A 22,124-nucleotide genomic window follows, 5' to 3' on the forward strand; every position below is an offset into this window, starting at 1 on the left:
CCTTCAAACGCTGGAGTTGCTCTAATACACAGTGAAGATGCAACTGCCAACCTGAAGGGGCAACTGCCAACATGAAGGGGCAACTGCCAACCTGAAGGGGCAACTGCCAACATGAAGGGGCAACTGCCAACCTGAAGGGGCAACTGCCAACCTGAAGGGGCAACTGCCAACCTGAAGGGGCAACTGCCAACCTGAAGGGGCAACTGCTAACATAAAAGTCCCTCATTCTGAATAAACCTCTAAGCAGTTCTCTTTCCTTACCAGTAGTACTTGCCTTTTCTTCTTCCCAGCTGGAAAAGGAGAATCTGGCCTCAGAGGTTGAAAAAGTAGGATCATAGAACCCTAGAATGGTTTGGGTTGGATAGGGCCTTAAGATCATCCAGTTCCAACCCCCTGCCATGGGCAGGGATGCCTCACACTAGACCATGGCACCCAACCTGGCCTTGAACACTGCCTGGGATGGAGCATTTACCACTGCCAGCACCTCAGCACCCTCACAGTAAAGAACTCCACAGAATAACTCAACCAAACCCCCTCCAAACCCATGGAACTCATCACTTCTGGCATCTCCGACCTGAGAACAGCTCCTTAGCAGAGGGAGCTCCCTCCCCACTTCCCAAACATGGGAAAACACTCACCGTTTTTACACTCAGCGCAGATGAACTTCTCCTCCGGCATCGACTTCAGGCCAAGACATTCCATGTGGAAGACGCTGCAACACTCGCCCTCGCAGGACACCAGAGCCTCGCCGGAGCTCTCACAGATCTGGAACAAGCAGACAAGCAGCTCAGCAGGTCCCTACTGTTCCATGTAAGGCTACCAGGGCTTAACAAAGACTAGGCTGAAGTCCCTCTGAGCTAAAGTGAGGTGAGCAAACTGCTCTGCACCCCACACAGACCTGGCCAGCTTGGGTTGAGGGCAACGCCAGTATTTGGTGCATCCTGCTCTTGTAGTAGTATGAGTATGGGCAGAGCTAGGAGGGACAGAGCAGGAGCCCGGAGCAGCAAGAGCAGCTTCTTCCCTTACAAGTGACCAGGAAACTAGCCAGGAGAGTCCAGGATTTTCTCCCAAAATACTGGAAAATTCTCACTCTGTCCCAGCCTGAAAGACCACAGAGCAGAAAATGGCATCTACTTCTGCTACATGAATGGGCTGGAGAGCACTTTCTAGCTTTTGAGGCTTCTAGCAAGCAGGAGGCCTTATGAAAACTCCTAAAAGCCTTGATGTTTTGTCTGAGATGCTGAGTTATGAGACATGGTTAAAATAAAGTGGTGTAATTTGAAGTCTTATGAGCTCAAACCAACAGAAACAGATGACAGAGCTTTGGTACATCAGTTCCTTACAGTCCCATCATTTACCTGACAAACAGTGTCCTTTTTGTTTGTCCCAGTCCCTCTCCTGGACAGGCTGGAGTCCACTGACTGCACATCAGAGGCATCAGCATCCGCAGTGGCCGAGGGGCTGTCTGATCGCTTCCCAAAACTACCCTACAGAGAGGAGACATCCCAGGCACTCAAACAAGACACTTCCAAAGGACAAGCCCATCGTGAAAGAGCATTTAAGTCACCACAGATTAAAAAGATCAGTCCATACATCAAGAGATGCAAAAGGTCCCTGAACGCTGCTGAACTTCATAGGAATGACCCAAGCAGCGCTGCTTTTACCTGTACAACCAACCATAAAGGTATTGGGGTCCTACTTTTCCCAGTTTTATGCCACAGACCATCAGCATCCCCAAAGAATCCCAAAAGCAAGCCAGAGCAGTGATCTAACCCTGTGCTTTGTCAAAGAAACAGGAACATTTGTAAAGATAGATTCTATCTTCCTTTATATCAACGTAATGGAGGGGATTAGAAAGAAAAAGACCAGGCTTTATTTCTCAGTCAATCAGAGACATGAAATGAGTAGAAAACGGCGTTCACACCTCCAGGAATACACAACCCAAACGCCTGTTACAGAGATGAAATGAGCAAAGCCCTGTGAGCAACAATGTGCATTTACCTGTAAGTCATTGAGTCCCCTGGAGTCGGAGTCAGACGTGTCCCTGTAAGCAGAGCTGGTCAGCTCCACGTCGGTTGAGGCTCGACTCCTCTTCTTCAAAGGCTTGCAAGAATCTGAAATCTCGCTGGCACCTTAACACAACACACTGAGATTAGCTTTAATCTGTGCTCTTAAGCTTCATAAAGGAAAAGAGGAAAGCTTGGAATCGGATTGTATTTGCAGCCTTAATTGTGATACTACTTTGGCTCTCCCTGAAGAGCTAACAACTGAAAACCTCCTTAGACCTCTTGATAACCTTCTGAACATGCTGACTCAGCAGAGCAACTACTACATTGCCTATGACAGAGGACAAACCCTTCCTCTTCATTGTTCAGCTTTCAAATGCAGCTAAGCAAAGACGACTTCTTCTCGAGTACTTATGCGCTCACACCATGTTAACAAACACCATCCTTCCAGCTACCACCACCCGACAAAAACCAACCCAGCAAACCCTCACAAGAGAACAAAGTTCAGCATCCATCAGCTCATCACCACAAAGCATTCCAACCTCTGCCGTTCACACAGAGCAAACCCCACTGCCCAAGTGGGATGGAGCCGGAAGCGTAAATACAGTTTCTTTTCGGCTGTCACTCACCTTTCTGCAATCCTGTCTTCACTGCTGTCAGGGGAACCATTTCAACCTGTTTGAATAGGAAAATCCAGAGTTAAAACCACAGGAAGTTTTCTCCCTAGTATTAAAAAGAAAACATTGCAGTTTAAGCGATTAGCATCTCTGAACTCAGGTGCAGGCTGCCATCCCCTTCCCAGCAGGAGCCTTCTTGTCCCATTGGCTTTAATCCTAGCTGGCTACTGGGAGACAAGGCAGCCACATGGTCACTAGCAAGGTCCTTTCCAATCACTCCCTTGGGGCATGAAGGTGACAGGAAAGCTTTATCCGTGTCCACGGGCGGGACGGGGTTCGTGTTGGCAGCAAACCCTGATGCTCTGTAGAATCCCAGACCTGTGTGAGCACAAGTTCCCCTCAACGGGCATTCACTGGGTTAGGGAGACACTGAATGCATCATCTTGGGGTGCTTCCAGCAAGCCTGCACGCTCCGGAGCAGGCTCCTGCTCCATATAGAGCACTGCAAGGCCCAGCCAAGGCACTGGGCACTGTGCAGGGCTCTATACAGCTCAATGCCAGCATCCGCTCCGTAGTTTACAACCTCACAAAGCACTTGGAGCTCTGAGCCTAGAGCAGAAGGGCCCCTTTCCAAACTGTTCTGCCAATGAACATGGAGCACGGAGAGAATTTGGCGACTGCATCGTAACTATAGAAGAAAGCTGTAGCCTAAAAGCCTGGTTTTAAGGTTAAGAATTAGAGGTTATGGCTTTACCATGGGGTTACATCGGCAGGGAGGAAGACATTTCGGAAATAGTTAAGGATTATCCTCTACTTTTTTTAAAAAATATTTTATTTTGTTGTACAATAAAAGGTAAAAACATACAATAGAAGGATTTGTATAGGATACATTTCGTAATACAAATAGAAAATCTAAACAATCACTTTTATTTCTCCACTGGTCACTGTAACAGTAGCATGAACATTTGGTTTTTCCCATTAATTGTACTCGTTCCAGTTATGATTTTATACCGAGTTGTTGCAGACTAATTTGGGAATCAGTTGCAAGGAAACTTGACTTTGGGTAACAAATATTGTTGCAGAATTGTGAGAAGTTAGTAAGGTATTGCCTCTTTCTTTAATATAACTTAATACATTCAAGGTTATGCGCATTACAGTGCATCTGGGTTTAACTTTTAGCCATATACTTTTCCTGAGAAAAGCACTTTAATGGTCATAGTCGTAGTTAGCTGGGGAATAGGAGCACACCGAGCTAACTGGGACCCATGAAGTTCATATTGTTGGTTCTTCTACCTTTGTTCACTCAAGAAACGCTTACGCACATAAAAACTCATGTGATGGGAGGGAGGCCGAGGCACCCCTCTATGAGGCTCATGGGGCTACGTTGGGCGTCTCATGCCCAACGGTGAAGTTGCTTCCAAGTTTCAGCTAGAAACTGTCTCGAGCTGGAGCATTCTTCTGCTGAACACAGATGGAAACGCTATGGCACCCAAAGAACGTATGGAAAAAGAGAGGAAAAACTGGGTCCACTTTCAGTCGTGGAAGGGAATGAAGTGCAAAACAAAGCGCAAAGGGCAAAGAATAAATTAAAGAGATAAAGATCATTTTCCCCCTTCCCATAGAAATCTTTAGCCTGACTGTCCCTTTTTTAAAGGTCTCACTGGTAAAAGCTCTACGATCAAACAGTTGGGTCCCAAATTCCCAGGTTTCAAGTGGAGAAGGAGAATCGACCACGGAAGGAAAAGAACCAACAACTTTGAGCAACGTGCTTAAAACGTGTGTTCTGGTTTAAGAGCAACGTCCATCCACTGAACTTCCCTGCTCATTCCATGCAGAATTGTGTGATAGGTTTGAAAGCAACAACATTTGTCTGTCTGACATCCGGATTAAAGGAATGCCCTGTACATGTGAGATCTACTTAAGGAAAGGAAACGTATATCCCAGGAGATGTGTTTTGCTGATGTCTGCCAACGTGAAAGTCTGACTATGCATCTTTTAAGTGAAATCATTCCTAAAAGTCCATTCTCAAAAGCGGTCAGATTAAAACAGTCTAACTTCATTGGAAAAACAAAACCTCAATACAAACCAGCAGCTGAATGGAGAGCAAAAGGAAGGAACCTGGTGGCAATTCCATCAAAGAGAAATCACTGAAACCAAACCATTTTTTGCTCAGAACAGGAATCGCAAAGGAAACATGGCAGGTTCTTAGGAGTCTTGCATCAGTGAGTTCCCATTTCCATAGCCTGACTGATACTGTAAGATGCCAGTAGCAGAGTCACAGCAATGGTATTGACAAGGGGATTTCATGAAGGATAGTCCAAAACGAAACCCGATGGGGGAAAAATGGAGAAAAATGAAAAGGCACCAATATAAGCCACAACATTTATGAATACAATATATTTTAACTCTCTACATGGAGGAAGCCAACCTGCTCCTTTTTGATCTTCTTCTTTGGCACAACTTCAGTGGATTTCTCAGACTCTGAGCGGGTTCGAATCGATCTTCTCTGTTGCTTCTTTTCTACAGAACCTGAAGAAGGAAAAAGGTCTCCATTACACAATTCCTTGGATTCCCGAGGCACAGCGAGCTGGTGCACACCAACCCAACCGAGAAAGTAACGAAACCAAGACTTGTTCCTCTTTTGAATGCTTTATTTTTACATTCAGTTCCAAGCTATTTGCCAGCTGGTGCTGTGGCTGCAGGCAACACCTTCTGATTCCAGAGACAGGGAGAGGAGCTTCCGAGAACAGACACCAGTAACGGAGCGGAACAAAAAGCTGGGGTCAGCTGGGGGCAAACAGCACCTCCAGCACAGTCTTTGCTTTGGCTTATCTGTAACCAAATGGTCCACGTTTGGTGTTGATAGGAAGGTATCACCCCCAACTTCTTGAGCTGAACCGAGCTCCCAAGTGAAGATGCCAACCCCAGCTTCAGCTCTGTGCAACTGCTCCACTGGCTGGCACAAGAACATGAAGCAAGAACGATGCTGTAACATGTGCTGTCAATGAGACCTGCTAAAGACTGCGAGGGGAGGGAAAGCTCAGCACAAGCAGAAGCAGTGATCATGGTGTGGTACCATCATTAAAGTGCAAACAGAGTCTTTGGAGATACTACTACAGGAATCAAACTCAGATTAACGTGATAGCTCAAGAGATGGAGGAGGAGCTACTAAGCTTGGTGAAACCAGAAGACCTTCCTATGCTACAGGACCTCCACAAAGGGTGTACAGAGAAACACGGACCCAGCATGGACACCACGCACAGCTCCTGAAACCAAGCTCGGAGCTGCACTGATGCAAAACTGGGATCTGAAGATCTACAGTGATCTGCTGGGGAGCATGACCTGGGCTTTCAGTTTGGGTGCTGCACCTAAAGAAGACGGGAATGGACAATACTTTGTGTCCTTCCAAACAAAAACGCAAACTCCTGGGACTGGGAATTAGCTCCCTGTGCTGACAGATACCCTGTTAGAGGTTGTAAAGCTGTGTCTTCTTGTTAGGAGATGCACGATCTAGAGAGACAGGCTTTAAACAGACACTGCTAGAAGCCTTTCAAAAGGAAAAACCCCAATGAAAATTCACCTTGCTCAATGGGATGAGCATTTTTATGCCTCAGGAGCATCTTTGTAACTAAGCTTCCCAGCCTACCTAACCCTGCGCAAGTACAGACACTGAAGCGTGTTTGCAGTGGACAGGGATCTCACATACGTTGATCCCTGAGGTTTCTGACTTGGAATCTCATTTACGTTCTGTTTGGGAAGGGAGAAGTAACCAAACAAATGGATAAAGCAGAGCTGACACTTGGCAAAGGCCAAGAGGAAAAGGTTGTGGGGTTTTCTGTGCATTGTAAGGAGTTTTCCACCTTCTTCTGCTTCCACCCCATGAGCATTTGTACATCCTGGGAGATGAGAGAAAACGCCAGTGTTCTGCTGCAACCTCAACTTTACGTTTCCATACCCAAAGTAAACCTGAGCATGTCGGAGGCAAGCACAGGATTGCAAGCCCGGTAACAAAGGTGCAGTAGTTAATGGGGATTTCATATGGCCTGGCCAACATCTGTGGTTGGAAAACAGAAGTCACTGCAAAGATTGGAGGAACTTGAAAAGCTCTTGGTTTAAGATAACTCCAAACAGTGTCTTTTTAGGAACTTCCATCCCCTCACCAAAGGGCATCCGGCTCCTCTTGGGGATGATGAGAGGACACTGCAGACAAATGTCTGCTCGTAGGGAAAAGCTCAGTCCCTTTGGAAGCATTCCCATTAGCTATTGCTCAAGATCAAACACTAAAAACACTGGTTTTCTGTTCCAAGCCCAGAAAGCACTCATCCCATTCATCTTTCTCCTTCTTCTCTACCACTGTACTACAAATTAAACTTCAAATAGCTTGTTTCAGGCGTTCCCTTTTCAGTCTCAAGCTCCATTATTTGCTTCAGGGGTGGTTCACACTCAGACATGACTCGGTGCTTTATGCTGGGCCCCTAACTGCCTTCAGAAGGCAAAGATCATCTCATTCTGCTGATGGAGTTAGCTGAAGCAGTTTAAAACAGTCACTCTCCTGTACAGAGGCAGGAACTCAAAGCCTAGCAAAGTCCCCATCCTGCTTCGGAGCCGTCCTCACTCAACTACGCCACTTCCAGAGTCTCCTCCTTTGATCCCAGCTGCTGTATGTCCCATTTGGTGCCAAAAGCCATCACAACACCCTGTTAACACACAGCCACTACATTGTCTTCTAAACCACCTCCGCAAGGCATCCATCCCCCTAAATAGTTGACTGTGAGTTGCAGACACGAGAAGTTCAAATCCCAGTGAATCCCACCCCAGCAGCATCCCGTGTTTCTGGGATCACCTGGGCTCCCCGTGTGCTGCATCAGCCATGCCTGTCACAACCATTAAACAGAGAGATGTTAATAAGCATTATTAACTCCTGAGAAATGCCAGGGTTGCTGTTTGAATCGACATAATAAAGCGCTCAAGGATGCTGCAGCTCTGCCTACCTGTGGACCCAGAAGTTGTTTCAGGAGAGGACGCGCTCTGCACCGCTGCTTTCTCGTTTCTCTGATTCAATGAAGAATTCAGCTTCTCTTGTCCCTTGACACTTATTTCAGGTTTGCTACCAACTCCCTTGAAAAGAGAAAGAAGAGAAGAGGTTGTCTTAGCCTGTTTCTACACTTGCTGTTGCTCGCAGGCACACTGACCCACTCCTAAGCCGCAGAACGTGTATGGGTGTATTCGACCCATGCACATGATGGTGTCTACCACTGAGCTGCTTCCCTGCAGAGCTTCCATTCCTCAATCTCCCCTTCCCTACAAGAGAACAAAACAAAGAACCCAAGGACTTTTCTAAACATTACCTTCTCTATAATGCTTAGGATGAAATAAATACCCTCCAGGGAGAGAGGCAGAAGAAGGAGGCAGAGAAATAGTCCTAAACCTTTTCCTTACACTGACTGTGAGAAGCTGCTGTGCACCTGAAGGAAGCCAGGAGGCAGAACTCATTTAGAAGTCAGTTATCCAAAACGTAGTTATTGCTTTCTTTAGTACATTATGAACAGCTTTGGTTCCCCCAAATCCACCGGTTTAAGGTTTACAGAGAATTACTGCAATTCCACAGCTTTTGAATGTGTTATGAGCAGAGATGTGGCCATCTGTAGGGAGCTGCCACCGGCCAGAAGAGTTACTGCCAGCAACGTTTGGATGCACTGGAATGAAGAGTTCATGCACTACAAGATGCTGTCATCACATCTGTTGCCAGATGTAACCCCTCCAATGCAAGGAACGTGTACAGTGAAAGCTTTGAGGTTTAAGCTCCCCAATGAGACAGATTTGGGGTCACTTGCGAACAGAAGAGGAGTTGCTACCCGAAGTACGTACCTTAGTGGAATAAACAAACTGATCGATGAGCTTTCCATCCCCAGCAGCATTCTGAAGGGCAAAAACCTGTTCAATTTTAACAACTGGAGACATGTTACACTTTTGGAGGTCCAGGTTGTGCATGGTGATGGAAGCTGGTAAGGATTTCCTGGCTGCAGCCGTTTTCCAGGCGATTTTCACCGGAGGAGCCTCCTCTTCCTCCACACTCGACTGCCTCCGCTGGCTTTGCCTCCGCCCCTCAGCGCTCGAAGGCGATGCTGCTGCCCCAGTGGTGTGGTCAGGCTGGGTGCTCAGCGCTGGCTTGGGTCGCCGGTTCTTCTTGGTCTCTGATTTAGCAGCAGCAGTCTTTTTGGCTTTTGACAAAGCCTCCTCTGGCTCTTTGTCTATATAAATGAAGGTGTATTGTTCTATCCTTTCTTCCCGAGTCATTTTCAAGGCTTTCTCAGCATGGGCAATACCAATATCCCACTGAGCACGCTCCCTTTGCGGCCTTGGTTTGCGAATCTTAAGGAACAAAGACAAGCAGCTAATTACACTGAAGACCGGGCCACAGATAGCACTTAAAATGCAGTCCTGAGGTTCTCCACACCTCTCAGGCAGCAGCTGTAAGTTTGCTCTCCATTTAGAGGGTATAAAGGTAGACAGCGAATCCCCTGCTCAGAGTACCAGCAGACACTCGAGCTGGATTGTTATCATCATCACAAAAGTGCTTGCCCCAAGTTACAGCTTCACTAAAGACAAGAACAGGCAGTATTCAAGCCTGCTAGGAGAGACAGAATTAATCCTTATTTCTCTACTTTTTAAATCCTCCTTATTTCTCTATAAACACTCTTTTCCTTCCACGTCAATATTCTGCTTAGCCTATACGTTGACTGCCCCACAGGGGTTTCACTAACACACACTGCAGGTAACCCCCTGCACAAAGGATGCTCCTCGTACCTTCTGTTTCTCGGAGTGGTTGCTGGCCTGTTTAGCAGCCTCAGCCAGTAACTGCTCGTACTGCTTGTGGCCTTTGTACTCCCGAACCCGCTTCTCGTGCACCCATGCCCGCTCCGGCTGGTTGCTGAAGAACTGGACGTGGTATTCCCGGGCACCTGGGAATGAGAAATGCTTGTCAGCACTTTTAGCACCAGCATAGAATGAACCAGGTTGGAAAAGAGCTTTAGGCTCATCAAGTCCAACTGCTCCCAGCACTGTCAAGGACACCACTGACCCATGGCACTGAGGGCCTCGTCTCCACGGGGTGTGAACACTTGCAGGGACGGTGCCTGCAGCCCTGCCCTGGGCAGCCTGTTCCAATGCCTGAGCACCCTTTGGGGCAGGAATTGTTCCTCAGCTCCATCTAAACCTGCCCTGGTGCAGCTTGGGGCCTTTTCCTCTCGTCCCATCCCTTGTTCCTTGGGAGCAGAGCCCAGCCCCCTCCTGGCTCCATCCTCCTCTCAGGCACTTGTAGGGAGCGATGAGGTCCCCCCTGAGCCTTCTCTTCTCCACACTGAACCCCCCAGGTCCCTCAGCCGTTCCCCATCACACTTGGGCTCCAGGCCCTGCACCAGCTCCGGTGCCCTTCTCTGGCCCTGCTAAAGCACCTCAATGTCTCTCTTGTAGTGAGAACTGCTCTCTTACGCCTTCCTCCTCCACATTCCTGCAGGTGGAAGCACCTAGCTGAAGTTTAGAGGTAAGATAAGCCTAGATGTAGAACAGCTTAAGATGTGAAGTGTATCTTGCCCACACTGAACGCTCTCACACTCATCAGTGTCTCCTCATAAATACATTGCCCGGTGAAAAATGAGAATGTCTGTTCACAAGCCTAGTTTGCACAGCCTCACCTGCAGAGGTAATTCAATAGATACCAGCTTTAGCCATCTCAAGGATATTCAGCTTAGCATGCACACAGCAGAACTCATCCCACACAGGAGCTTAAGTATAAGGTGTTTTGAATAAAGCAACTACAGACACCTGCTATGCTGTGCCAAAGATCCTCCTTCCTTACCTCTTGTATTGATTTTGGTATGAACATCAAGCTGTGGATCACACGAAACCATGCAAGGCCACCACGGGTATGTTCCCACCTTGGACCAAACCAGATCGCCAACCTGAAACTTGATGTCATGGGGGCCTTGTGTTGGAAGAGAAGGTAAGAACTGCTGGACCTACAAAGAAAATGCAAGCTTGAAGCCACAGAAGACAACTCAACGCACAAAGCAGCATAGGAACATGTACTCTTCTCTTAGGTATTCCTGAGGTTTGATAACCTAACAGCAGAGAACCATTCCTTTGAGGCAGGATTGACAGGAGATAGTCACTGACAAACCGAGACACCCACAGCAACCCCCTGCCACCACCCCAAAAAAAGCTTCCTAAGTCAATTAAGAAAGTTGTTTTGGGGATAAAATAAAGCAATAAACACAGGATGAGAGATGTTTTGATGCGGTCATGATTAACAGGAGGTTCAAAGAGACGGCAACTGATTTATCTGACAAATTAAAGGCCTGTCATCAGTCCCAAAATAGAAGTTGGAGAAGTGTTGATGAAGTGGTGATGAGGGGAGGTACTAACCGGGGTCTCCTCCAACACTGCATCTTCTCTTGGTCTTTCTGGCAGCATGCTAAGCCTCTCATTTGGTCTCTAGGAAATGGGTAACAATGAAGAGAAAAAGGGAAACAAACACAGACAAGGTAAGGGGCCAGGAAACCACACAAAGCTCATCATGAAACCAGGCAGAAACAGTAATTCACCGAGAGAAAGGCAGCCATGAAGCCAGCAAACAGGAACGTGATGGCTCCTTACGGCCAAGCCAAACCAGAGCAGCATCAATCAAAAAGGACCTTCCTTCCTACACTATTCACATTACACCTACACACCCCTGTAATAGGTGATGGAAGAACATACTCAGGGCCAGCAAACCCACCTAGATTAATAGTCAAAGCCAAAGAAAGAGAGAAGAGCGAATGGAGGATACCCCCAGGGCTGCGAGCTCTTTGCAACAGCTACAGTACAAAAATCACAGGAAATACACAGCACGAAACCTGTAAAACCCACGGTGAATTGCACAGAGCTGACAAATGTCATTCATGGGATCAAAAGTCAACAACGTAAACCCCACAACCAGGAAAAGGCAGTGATGAACGAGGGATCACCATGAGCAGAAGCCAACGCCATCGGTGCAGCAGCAGTGATAGGGAGCGTGGTGACCCACAGCCGAGCAGATAAGAGGTGGGACATGAACTATCTGCTGCGCCAGGGAGCTTTTACTTTGTCAATAGTCAAAGGACTCAAAGAGCAGCCAAAAGAGGAGTCAGACACACGCAGTGAGAAACCACCTACACTGGGAGACCCAATTAGAACCAGTCCATTGAAACAGAGCCCCCAGGTTAGTCAAAGCAGCATGCTTCAGCTCAGAGAAACTAAGCACATAAGCATCATCTAGAGCAATGATGGTCAGCACCTCATTCAGAGCTGTCTGGACATAAGGAGCAGTTCAAAGCAGTCATATGAGTGTATCCTGAGCAGAATTCCTTCCTTCCTGATCCAGCAGGAAGCACAGCAATGACCCCTGCCTTTCTTGCTCTAGTGGAAGCTTCACCCATGCAGGCTGCAAGCTTCAGCTCCTCCCAGAACACAATTAGAGAGCTTGCTCTTAAAACAAGCATTCAGAGCTTAAAGTCCATTAATGTCTTCATAACGTTTTCGTTTCAAATCAGCCTTTCAAGTGTGAGCATCCTCACACAGTCAGGGGGTTTCCACCGAGATCAGTGGCAGAAGGAGGAGACAACCTTACTTGGAAACATCCATGCTGAGCAGAGAAGAGTAAAACAACCAAAGCTGTCCCTGAAGCTGTGTTTGCTCCCATTAAGATGATCCTAAGTCACAGGTCTCATCTCATTAATACTAAATACGACAAAAGTGTGTGTGCTGAAGGTGAAGTTGTGCACTGGAAAGCCAAATGGTGGGAGGATGCAACAGAGACTGTGCTGGGTAACTCGCAATGCAAACCATCAGCACAAACTCCTGCTCGTGGCAGGGATCTGCTCTCTGTAACAAGGGTGAGTAACATCAAAGATCTCACTGCAACACCACCTTCTGAAAGGGAAATGGAAGCTCCAAGGGGGACAAAAGCAAGACTATCTGGTGAATGATGGCACATACGAGTAGGAACTTGGAATTTGAGACAAGGGTTTAGTTCAGAATCATTTAGGTTGGAAAAGGCCCTTAAGATCAAGCCCAACCATTAACCCAGCACTGCTAAGCCCACTTCTAAACCATGTCCCCAAGTGCCACATCTACACGTGTGTTGAATCCTTCCAGGGATGGTGACTCCACCACTGCCCTGGGCAGCCTGTTCTGCTGCTTGACAACCCCTTTGGTGAAGGAATTTTCTCCCCATATCCAGTCTGAACCTCCTCTGGTGCAGCTTGAGGCCGTTTCCTCTTGTCCCATCCCTTGTTACTTGGGAGAAGAGGCTGCAGACAATGGGGTGTGTGTGAAATCAGAGTGCATTCCATTAAAAACACCACCACCACGTCAAGTGTATGACCCTGCTGCAAGCAGATATAAGCCTTGATCCTCATAGGCCACGATGTGCTCCCACACCTACCAGAAGCAGCAGCTATCAGAGGGTGATACAAGTTCTGCAAGCTGGCCTGGCTTGATATGGAACTTCCCCATTCCTGACACCCCCCTCCACTGGGAAATACAGAGTCCAGCATCCCAGATTGGCAGGAATAAGCAAGAGAAAAGGAAGCAGAAGTAATGAAGTGGCTTCTAAAACTGAAAGGGAAAGAATAACCGAGAGCACCAGGACTTTGCTTCCTGGAATCAGTTAAATCACCACCTACAGACAACACCCCTTGCACAACCACACTGCAGTAACAAGCATCAAGAGTGAAACCTCCCAGAGTTTACCAAGGCAACTGGTATTTGTTTTGCCCATTGGTTTATACTGCTTTCTACACATGCTTTATAGCATTGGGTTTCATACATAATCATGGCATTTTAGAGTATCTTTCAGAAACTCATTCAAAGCTGCAATGCCGAATGCTCCTTCCAGCGAGTAACCCAGCAGCCTGCGTGCTTTGGGCCCAAAGCTCCATCTTCACCACTCCCCAAAGCACAGCAAACATGCTAAAACACTAAATAGGATTTAAAACCCACCATACAACCTTTTCTAACATCGATTATGTCATATACAGCCTTTTAACCAAAACAGTTGTCCTAGAAATACAGGTTCTGGCAAGCTGAGGATCTGACAATAAAGCCTCATGGCTTTCCACCGGTAACACAACTAAGAGTAAGGAGAAACAGTGCCCAAGACGCATTACTCCATCAACAGTACCAGGTATACAGACGGCTGAAACTCTTATTCCACTTACATTTTGCTCCTCTGGTTCTAATTTGGGGATTTTGTGTGACTTGCGCTCTTCCGAGCGGGCAGAGTCATGCTTGCTACTCTTTTTCCTTTTCTCTTTCCTCCCTTCATGTTTCGCCTTAGCATACTCACTCGCTTGTACTTCATTTAAAAGGTCCCCACAGAGAGAGGACTCAAACAATTCCCTGCCGTTCTGGATAGTTTTGGTTATTTTTAGTTTGATCTCTGGGGAGCCAGTCTTCTTTGGAATCACCGCCGCTGGAACCGAAGGTGGTGGTGGTGGTGGTGGCGGCGGTGGCTGCGGAGGAGAAGGTTTCTCCACGACATCGTGCGGCCGTGCGCTCGAGTGGTCCAGCTGGTAATACTCGGGGGGGCTGAAGTTCCTGACTGTACCAAACCCGTTGGCTGAACCGTTGGGGTACTGGCTGTACGTCTGGTATTTGGCTTGAGGCTCGTACATGTTGATGGTCGGGGGGTAGCCGTTGGTAAGGGGGGGGAGCTCCTCTGCTGCGGGTGCAGGGTAAGGGAAGCCCTGCTGCAGCGCCGCCTCGTAGGGCGTCTGCCCACCATCTTCAGCAATGTCGCTGCTGCCATCGAAGGCGTCCTCTTGGCGGATGTTGGCCGAGTCAATGAGTTGAGGTGGTTGCTGAATTGTGTTTCCCATGATCCCTTGCATGAAAGAGAAAGAGAAATCCATTGTTCTGCTCCAGCATCCTTAGCTTTCCCTTCTTCTCATAGGGCCTACAGGCGGGAAAAGGGAAAGGAGAAATCAGTGTGAATCGCAAGATAACAATAAAGCAAATTGCTGACACTGAAGACCAGTTCCCGACCCTTTCATTCAGCAGCACCTTGTTACGGATTTACAGACTACTGCTGAATCATAGAACGGTTTGGGTTGGAAAGGACCTTAGGATTATCCGCTTCCAACCCCCCTGCCATGGACAGGGATGCCTCACACTAGGACCATGCCATCCAACTTGGTCTTGAACGCTACAAGGGATGGAGCATTCACCACTTCCCTGGGCACCCAGTGCCAGCGCCTCACCATCCTCACAGTGAAGAACTTCCTTATCTCCAACCTGAACTTCCCCGGTTTCAGTCTGAACCCATCACCCTTTGTCCTATCCCTACAGCCCCTGATGAAGGCCCCTCTCCAGCATCCTTCTAAGCCCCTTTCACACATCTCTGCAAGCAGCTTTTCTAATGACCACTTTCTTCTTTCCCAAGACACCTGAAGTAATGTTCTAAGCACCTCCAAGTGCTTGCAGATCTACAAGCCCAAGTATTACAAAGCCACAACAGCAGGGCTCGAATTCCAGCTGCTCCCTGTAGCCCTTCCAGCTTGGTGCAGGGAAGCACAAAGCACACTTCGCCCCTCAAGCACACAGAAGATACCAAGTTCTCTTGACACCACACTCACTGCAAACTGGACAAGGCTGAAAACCCACCCAAAGACGACTCAAACAACAGAAACCTCTTCCCTTCCTCCCCACCTCCTTGCCAAAGCCACAACTGGATGAGCACCCCTTAGGCCGGCTGGAGCCCAAACATTAAACCTTTAGGGCTTAAACACTACGTGGATCCGAAGGAAACAGCCTCAGCATCAAACCAGCTCCAAAACCTGAGGTCTGGAATCACTGATGCAGATTACAGCTCAGAAAGCTGTCACACACACACACACACACACACACACACACTTGCCATTTTCCATTGCATATTAAAACATGACAATGAGATGAAATCCAAGTTAGATTTCCAAACCCCAATTACGGGCTCAGCAAAGGCGTTTGCAGGCACCTAAATAATCCCAATGTTCAATAACAAGTGACCTGAACTTCAGGTAAGAACCAATGGTTTGCTTGCAGGCAAGGTCAGTTTATCCCTTCCAAAGCAAACACAGCTTGGTGATATTTATCCTGTCCTTGTGTGGGCACAAAGGAGGGTTATTGTGCCCTTCTGGTCGGGGTTTGAAGTGACATTAACACATCCCACAGATACTTCTCATTATAAGAGGCTCCATCTAACCCTGCCCACATTCAATTCTCACCTCCTCTCAATGCCTTACCTAATGGTTTTCAAAACACTGAGAGCATTTCCCTCCTCTGAGGCTGCAAAAGGAAACTGAAGTTCCGAGAGCAATGAGTACGAGCTTCACACTGGGGGTTACACTGATGCTTGTGCTCATCTTTACAATCACAGAGGCACCTTTGGTGCCGGGCTTAAGTGACCAAGGGAACAACTTGACAGCACAACAGCAAAATTCACTGAGTGGAGTGACCACAAACCCACCCCAAAAGTGATGCTGGCAAGGGGAGGGTGCACTGAGGAGCAGCATCCGGAGCAGGGCTCTGTACCAAGGCCAAAACACAAACCCAGCACCTCCAGGAAGAGGAAGCGGCACTGTTTGTCCTCCTCACCAACTACTTGTGCTTTATGTCTGTCAGCCTGAAGAGCAAACAACAGATTTCTCACCCTAGCAACAAACTGCACCCGAGGCTGCTTCTATTGTCACTGAAAGCAGGTTCAATCTTCTTTTTGTTCTGGGTACTTAAAAACCCCCTAACTTTATCATGACAAGCTGCTTTGGTCAGGCTGGTACATCCACTGCTGACGGCCAGAGCCAAAGCAGGCAGAGTTTAACAGAGCTTAGAATTACTTTCAATGTCGCAGGTTTGGAATGCTTTGAATAGGAAGTAAATCACGTTCTTTTACCCAAATACAATGAAAGTAAGACCATCCCCTTCGCTTAGCATGAAGCACCAGGATGTTCAATAAGGGATCTGTCGAAGTACATCACACCAGGACCCAGCCTTTGGCGAGGCCACACCAGAACTATATGAAAAGCAAAAATCAACTTGAAAGAGAAATTCTAAGATAAGGAAACTATAGAGAGTTAAGAGTAACCCTGCTAATGTTACACGGTGCTTGGATAATGCTGCTTCGTGTCCTCCTGAGGGTGGAAATGCTGTGAGCTTTGGGTCCTGTTAGAGGATGCTCATCTGATGCAGGCAAAGAACTTGAATACATCTCATTCCTCTCCTTAGAGGCAAGAGCAGACCCTTCCCTGTCGCACTGGCAACTTCCAGGCTTGCCTTAGAAGAGCCTCCACACTTGGGGATATGAACCCAACCGCTTTGTGCTGTGTTTCACTGGGACACCAAGGCCCATTGCAGTGTTCTGTGTTAGGCTATCTGCCTTCCCCCATTCTAATCCCATCTATAAACATCATTCTGAAGCTGATGATCTCCAGACTGCCGAGTGATTTAATAGAGTGGTTTTGAGCCTCAGCTGTGTTCCTATGGGAAGAACTCCCTTTCACAAGGCTAGAGCACCAAGCTGTGACAATACCCCAGGCTCCTTGTCACGGTCACCTCTAAGGGTCTACAGTGAGATGCAGCACTCAAAGCAACACAGAGAGAAGTTCTTGCCTGTTCCTTCAAGGAATGCTCATGCCAGGGAAGCTTATTTGTCCTTGGAAGGGCTGGAATACGGTACAGCAGCAAACCCAGCAGTTTTGGGGGTGTTGAGAAGTCCTCTGCTAATACAACCATCCCAGAATGGAATTAAGGAGACCCAGGCATGGCAGTAACAGAACTCAAAAGCTGCAAGCCACTGCCTGGTGGCTCTTATCTCCTGCCCACAGAGTCCTTGGGTCAAAGTCTGCCCTCGCTGCCAGTCCCCAGGTAAGGCTGCTCCTAAAGCTGCCAACACACTCGCCTCTGCAAGGTCTATGTGTTGCCAGCACGCTTCATTTTGTTACCTGGTGAAGGCTGTGGGTTAATGGCCTTCAAACCTCTCTTTTTCCATTGGATTTAGGAGTTCCCAGCACAAGAAAGAGGAGTTTCCATTATTGAAGTCCTTCGTGGAGCTCACCTGTGTAACACAGCCTGCGCTTCACACCTACCTCAGTACCTTCCCATCCAGGCTGCAGCACCAGGGGCTATTGCTTCATTGCTACTCTCAAGTCTTAAACCTCAGCTGTGGTGCTCTCCTCCCACAGAGGTTACATCATCTGCAGCTTCTTCCTTCCCCACTGTCATCATGGCTCTCACACCCAGAGCTCCCCACCCTCCCTCCTCTCCATAGCTCTGCATTGCTTTGGTCACTTCCCAGTTGCTGCCCAGTGAAAGGACAGCCCCTGGAGCTACCAAGGGAACAGAACCATCAACACGGGGGGTACAGGAAGCTCAACAGCCAAACCCCAGCAAGGATCACTTTGTAGAAGTCCTTCCCATGCAAAGAATACCCCACTGCTGTTGGAATATCAAAGAGGCTCAAGAGAATTGGGCCTGTCCCTCCTCAGCAAAGGAACACCACCTAAACCCCCAGCGGAAGGTGATTTTCAGCAGCACATGTTGATCCTGCAAGGAAGTAGTTCAGAGTGAGTTCTTCCCATTACAACAGCCATTACTCTATTAAACCACAGTATCAGCCTCCTGCAAGCTGTAGGATTTCGGTTCCGAACATGATCCACAATATATACAACACTGGAACTCAACCAACAGCTAAAGAAACCTATTACTTCAGGTCTACAGGAAACGGACACTTCAGAGCAGCTGGGAAACACCATGAAACCATCAATACCTTCCAAACCACAACTGGAGGGAAAAGAGTTTGCTCTCCAAAACTGGGAAGAGAAACACATCCTGCCCATGGCCCTTTCCCTGTAGGATCTTCTGCCCGGGTAGTGAACGAGCCTGTTTACAGACACTGCTTGAGCAAATATATTCATGGGACAGTCACAATTCCAAGTACCAGAGGGGAAAGCAAATGAACTAAACCGTAAAAGCAGTCCAAGGTAAAGGGAGGTCAACCTGGTAGAGCTCTTCAACTCACACTAAGTTTGCTTCCCTTCCCATCCCATCCCAGCTTCTTCACTTGAGCGTGACTCAAACCACTCAGGACAATGGGAAGGTTTCAAAGAGGTTTGGAACCCTCTGCGTTCACATTTGCACTTCTCTAAAGCCATTTTTAGCAGGAGCATTTTGCAACTTCCCTCACAGCAAACAACCCCCCCCCCCCCCTCCAGTTCTCCAGTATTCCTGCTGTGCTGCAGCGCACTCCATAACAACTGAGCCCTCAGACCATCAAACAGCCCCGAACGATGCCGATCCCATCGGATGGAAGCTGCTTTTCCTCCCCAAAAAAGGAGCTTTGTGCTCCCACAGCAACACGGGGGGGCTTCGCTGCTAAACACACCCCCATGGATCCATCCACTGTGCTCCTGCTCCGGCAGGAAGAGCTCAAAGCAAGGGGAGAAGATCCCCGGAGCTGACACAACATCAAGGGAGGCACGCAAGGATTTCCACAAAGCCTTTCTGTAGTCAAGTCACCCTTCCCTGGTGACACCCCCACACGGGGAGCCCTGCCTGCAGCAGTTGGTGAGCCCTTGCGAGAGCCAAGACGATGGCAAACGCATCTGCTGTGCGAAGAGGAATTGTCCTACTGGCTCACTGAGCTGAAATAGCACGCATTTGAGTCAGCTTTCTGTGCTCAGTGAACGCTGTCACCGCCTCGGCACCCTCAGCCACACTTCCGATCAACAGGCTTGAAAGCAGGAGTTCCAGGGATGTCTTTACACAACAACAACCACCCAGCTCCTGTCCATGCAGGGCTAAAGCACAGAGATTCAAGGATCTGTTCACATCATAGAATGCCGGCCTGGTTCGGGTTGGAAGGGACCTTAAAGCTCATCCATAAAGCAGGGACACCTTCCACTAGAGCAGCTTGCTCCAAGCCCCATCCAACCTGGCCTTGAACACTGCCAAGGATGGGGCAGCAACAGCTCCTCCGTTCAACCCATCCCAGTGTCCCACCACCCTCATAGTGAAGAACTTCAGAGCTCATCTCAATCTCCCTTCTATCAGGTTCAAGCCATTCCCCTTGGCCTGTCCCTACATCCCTTGTCCAAAGCCCTTCTCCAGCTTTCCTGTAGCCCCTTTAGGCACTGGGAGCTGCTCTAAGGTCTCCCTGGAGCCTTCTCCAGCTGAACCAGCCCAGCTCTTCACTGCCTGAGTCACCAGACACGCATTCGGTGCCACTTTCCACGCTGTTTCATTCCATGTACCCCCGTGTCTCACCCATGCTGGTAGTGGGCACCTCAAGCATCTCCTCCCCGCAGCTCCTGTGCAGAGCTGAGCTGAGGGCTCTGCTGTAGGTGTTTCACCAAGGACAGCTGCTGGGCTGGAACAAAGCTGGCTCGCTCAGGTTTATAAGTGATGCAATCAGCTCCTGTTGTGTTTCCATTCCTGCCTGGAACCAGGTGAAACACTTGAGGCTCCTCAGCACCATTAAGCACAGCCTCATGTTGCCTATGGTCACGTCCCGAATCCCCTGCAGAGCCGCTTTCTCAACCCTAACAGCCTTCTGTGATGCTCACATTATAGGAGCCGAAATAACAGATTCCTGCCATCAGGATCTGCAGCCTGCTCTGTCCCACTCTGTCCCGGATGGCCTTAGGAAACCATCCATGGAAAGTCTGCCTTACACACGTTAAGACAACGCCAAGTTTTCCATGGAATCCTAGAATGGTCTGGGATGGTTTGCAACAGCACAGAGCTTCGTTAGCGGAGGAAGTGCAGCCTGTGGATCCCTCCTGGCTTCAGCTGGGCTCTCCTGGCAGCCACTGAGGGTGAATCAGAGGCCTCTTGACAAACCTGAAGGTGTGTGGTGAGGCCGTCTGCTTCCCTGGGTACCTTCCTAAGGGTGGTTTGTGCTTTTGTTTAAGGCCAGAAGGAAGAGTCAAGGCTGAAACCTGGGTTTGAAAAAGGCGCTTGCATGAAGTTACCCGCGGAACGAAACAACTTGGGCAGCAGCAAAGACAATGCTATGGGTTAAAAAGGGAAAGAAAAGGGGTCGCTTTGGGGCTTTAGTCTCAGAAAACCAGATCTTCAATACCAAATCTTGTAAGAGTCACGATGTGCCTCCCCATCTCAAACCAGTGCAATACCCGCAACGTATCCCACAGGAACCCCTTCAAGCTCAGGCACTGAAAGCCTCACAACACTGCTGCACAAACCCAGAGCACACAGTCCTCGATCAGCATCCTCTCCTCTGTGACTCCATGAAGCCCATGCTCACTTTTGGGAGCAACACCTTCCCAAGCAGCTCATTATTGCCATTGCAACTCTATCTGCCACAACTTCCTCTGTGCATCTCCACACTAAAGCCACAGACAGCAACAACCGCTACAACAGGCTGCAACTTCTTCCTCAGCCCCGATCACCTTACGCTGGCCTTTGGGTCCGTTTGTACATAATAAACTATATCAGCATTAGGATTTCTTCTTAACAACTAATGGAAAACCTTAAGCCTCCATTAAAACTGACCCTCCAAAGCAAGCCGGGCGGGACGCACAACGAAACAACAGCACCAAACCCACCCCAACCCATCCAAGCGCACTCTCGCATTCCTAACAACAGAGGAAACCCTTACAACCGAAGGGGAGCCGAGGGGTACGGCGAGCCCGACGTTTCCCCCCCCCCGGACCCCGGTTACCTGCCGCGGGGAGCCGCCGCCTGCGCAACCCCGGCCGGAAGGAGCAGGTCCCGCTGCTCAGCCCGGCCCCACGGAGCCTGCGTCCCGCTGCTGCCCGGCCCCTGCCGCGGGGTCGGCTCGGGACAGCCCCATTCCACCGCCCCACCGCCCGCCCTGTGTGGCCCGCGCCGGTGCCGCCGCAGCGCCGGCAGCAAACATGGCGGCCGCGGCCCCTTTAAGCCCGGTTGGGCCGGCGCCGTCGCCGCCCCCGCCGCCCGCTGCCCCTCACCTTCAGTGTGTTCCATTCTAACTGCCCCCGCCGCGTCCACCCAGCCCAGCGGAGACAAAGGCCGGCGGCGGGGGCTGCGGCGGTGGCGGGCGGGCGGGCGGGCCTCCCGCCTCCTCCCGCTGCAGCAGCAGGCCGCGATGGAGCCCCGGCCTCGATTTCCGCGCCCCCGCCGCTGGCGCCCGAGCTCCGCCCCGGGAGGACGCCCGCCCCCCCACCGCCCGCTCCCGGCCGCTGCGGCCAAGGGGAGGCGCTCGGCGGGGCGCGGGCGGGCGCGGGCGACCGCTGGCGGCGGGGGAAGGCGGCGCTCGGTGCGCTCGGCCCGGTCCCGGCCCCGCTTGCGCGCCCTCCGCCTCCGCCCCCCCGCCGCCGCCGTCGCGCACGACGTAGGCGACGCCACCGCCCCTTGCATCCTATTGGGTACCCGGGCGGCGCCAGCCGCAAGGCATTATGGGGGTTGTAGTCCCGCGGGTCACGTCGGTACCCCTCGTTCGCGTCCCGCATCC

At 49.6% G+C, this 22,124-nt stretch overlaps 1 protein-coding gene across 6 annotated transcripts in view; it reads right to left on the reverse strand.

Annotated features, from left to right (window-relative positions):
* Positions 1 to 21,985, reverse strand: part of NSD3 (nuclear receptor binding SET domain protein 3) — a 39,963-nt gene extending 17,978 nt beyond the window's left edge. For 3 of the 6 annotated variants that reach the window (XR_013958506.1, XM_080634370.1, XM_080634367.1), the window contains exons 1-12: positions 21,622 to 21,985; positions 13,861 to 14,597; positions 11,048 to 11,116; positions 10,482 to 10,641; positions 9,431 to 9,585; positions 8,492 to 8,995; positions 7,615 to 7,741; positions 5,052 to 5,152; positions 2,636 to 2,681; positions 2,002 to 2,132; positions 1,359 to 1,487; positions 639 to 765 (exon numbers count right to left, since the gene is read on the reverse strand). Coding sequence is in view for 4 of the 6 variants with exons in the window: in XM_080634370.1 (XP_080490496.1) it covers positions 639 to 765; positions 1,359 to 1,487; positions 2,002 to 2,132; positions 2,636 to 2,681; positions 5,052 to 5,152; positions 7,615 to 7,741; positions 8,492 to 8,995; positions 9,431 to 9,585; positions 10,482 to 10,641; positions 11,048 to 11,116; positions 13,861 to 14,553 (2,242 nt within the window). In the remaining 2 variants the exon portion in view is untranslated. Of the gene's footprint in view, positions 1 to 638; positions 766 to 1,358; positions 1,488 to 2,001; positions 2,133 to 2,635; positions 2,682 to 5,051; positions 5,153 to 7,614; positions 7,742 to 8,491; positions 8,996 to 9,430; positions 9,586 to 10,481; positions 10,642 to 11,047; positions 11,117 to 13,860; positions 14,598 to 21,353; positions 21,484 to 21,621 lie in introns of those variants that run through there. The other 3 variants (XM_080634368.1, XR_013958507.1, XM_080634369.1) reach the window with 3 other exon arrangements.
* Between the last annotated feature and the right edge of the window lie 139 nt (positions 21,986 to 22,124).

This window comes from Psittacula echo (assembly GCF_963264785.1).
Source record: "Psittacula echo genome assembly, chromosome: 25".
NCBI lineage: Eukaryota > Metazoa > Chordata > Aves > Psittaciformes > Psittacidae > Psittacula > Psittacula echo.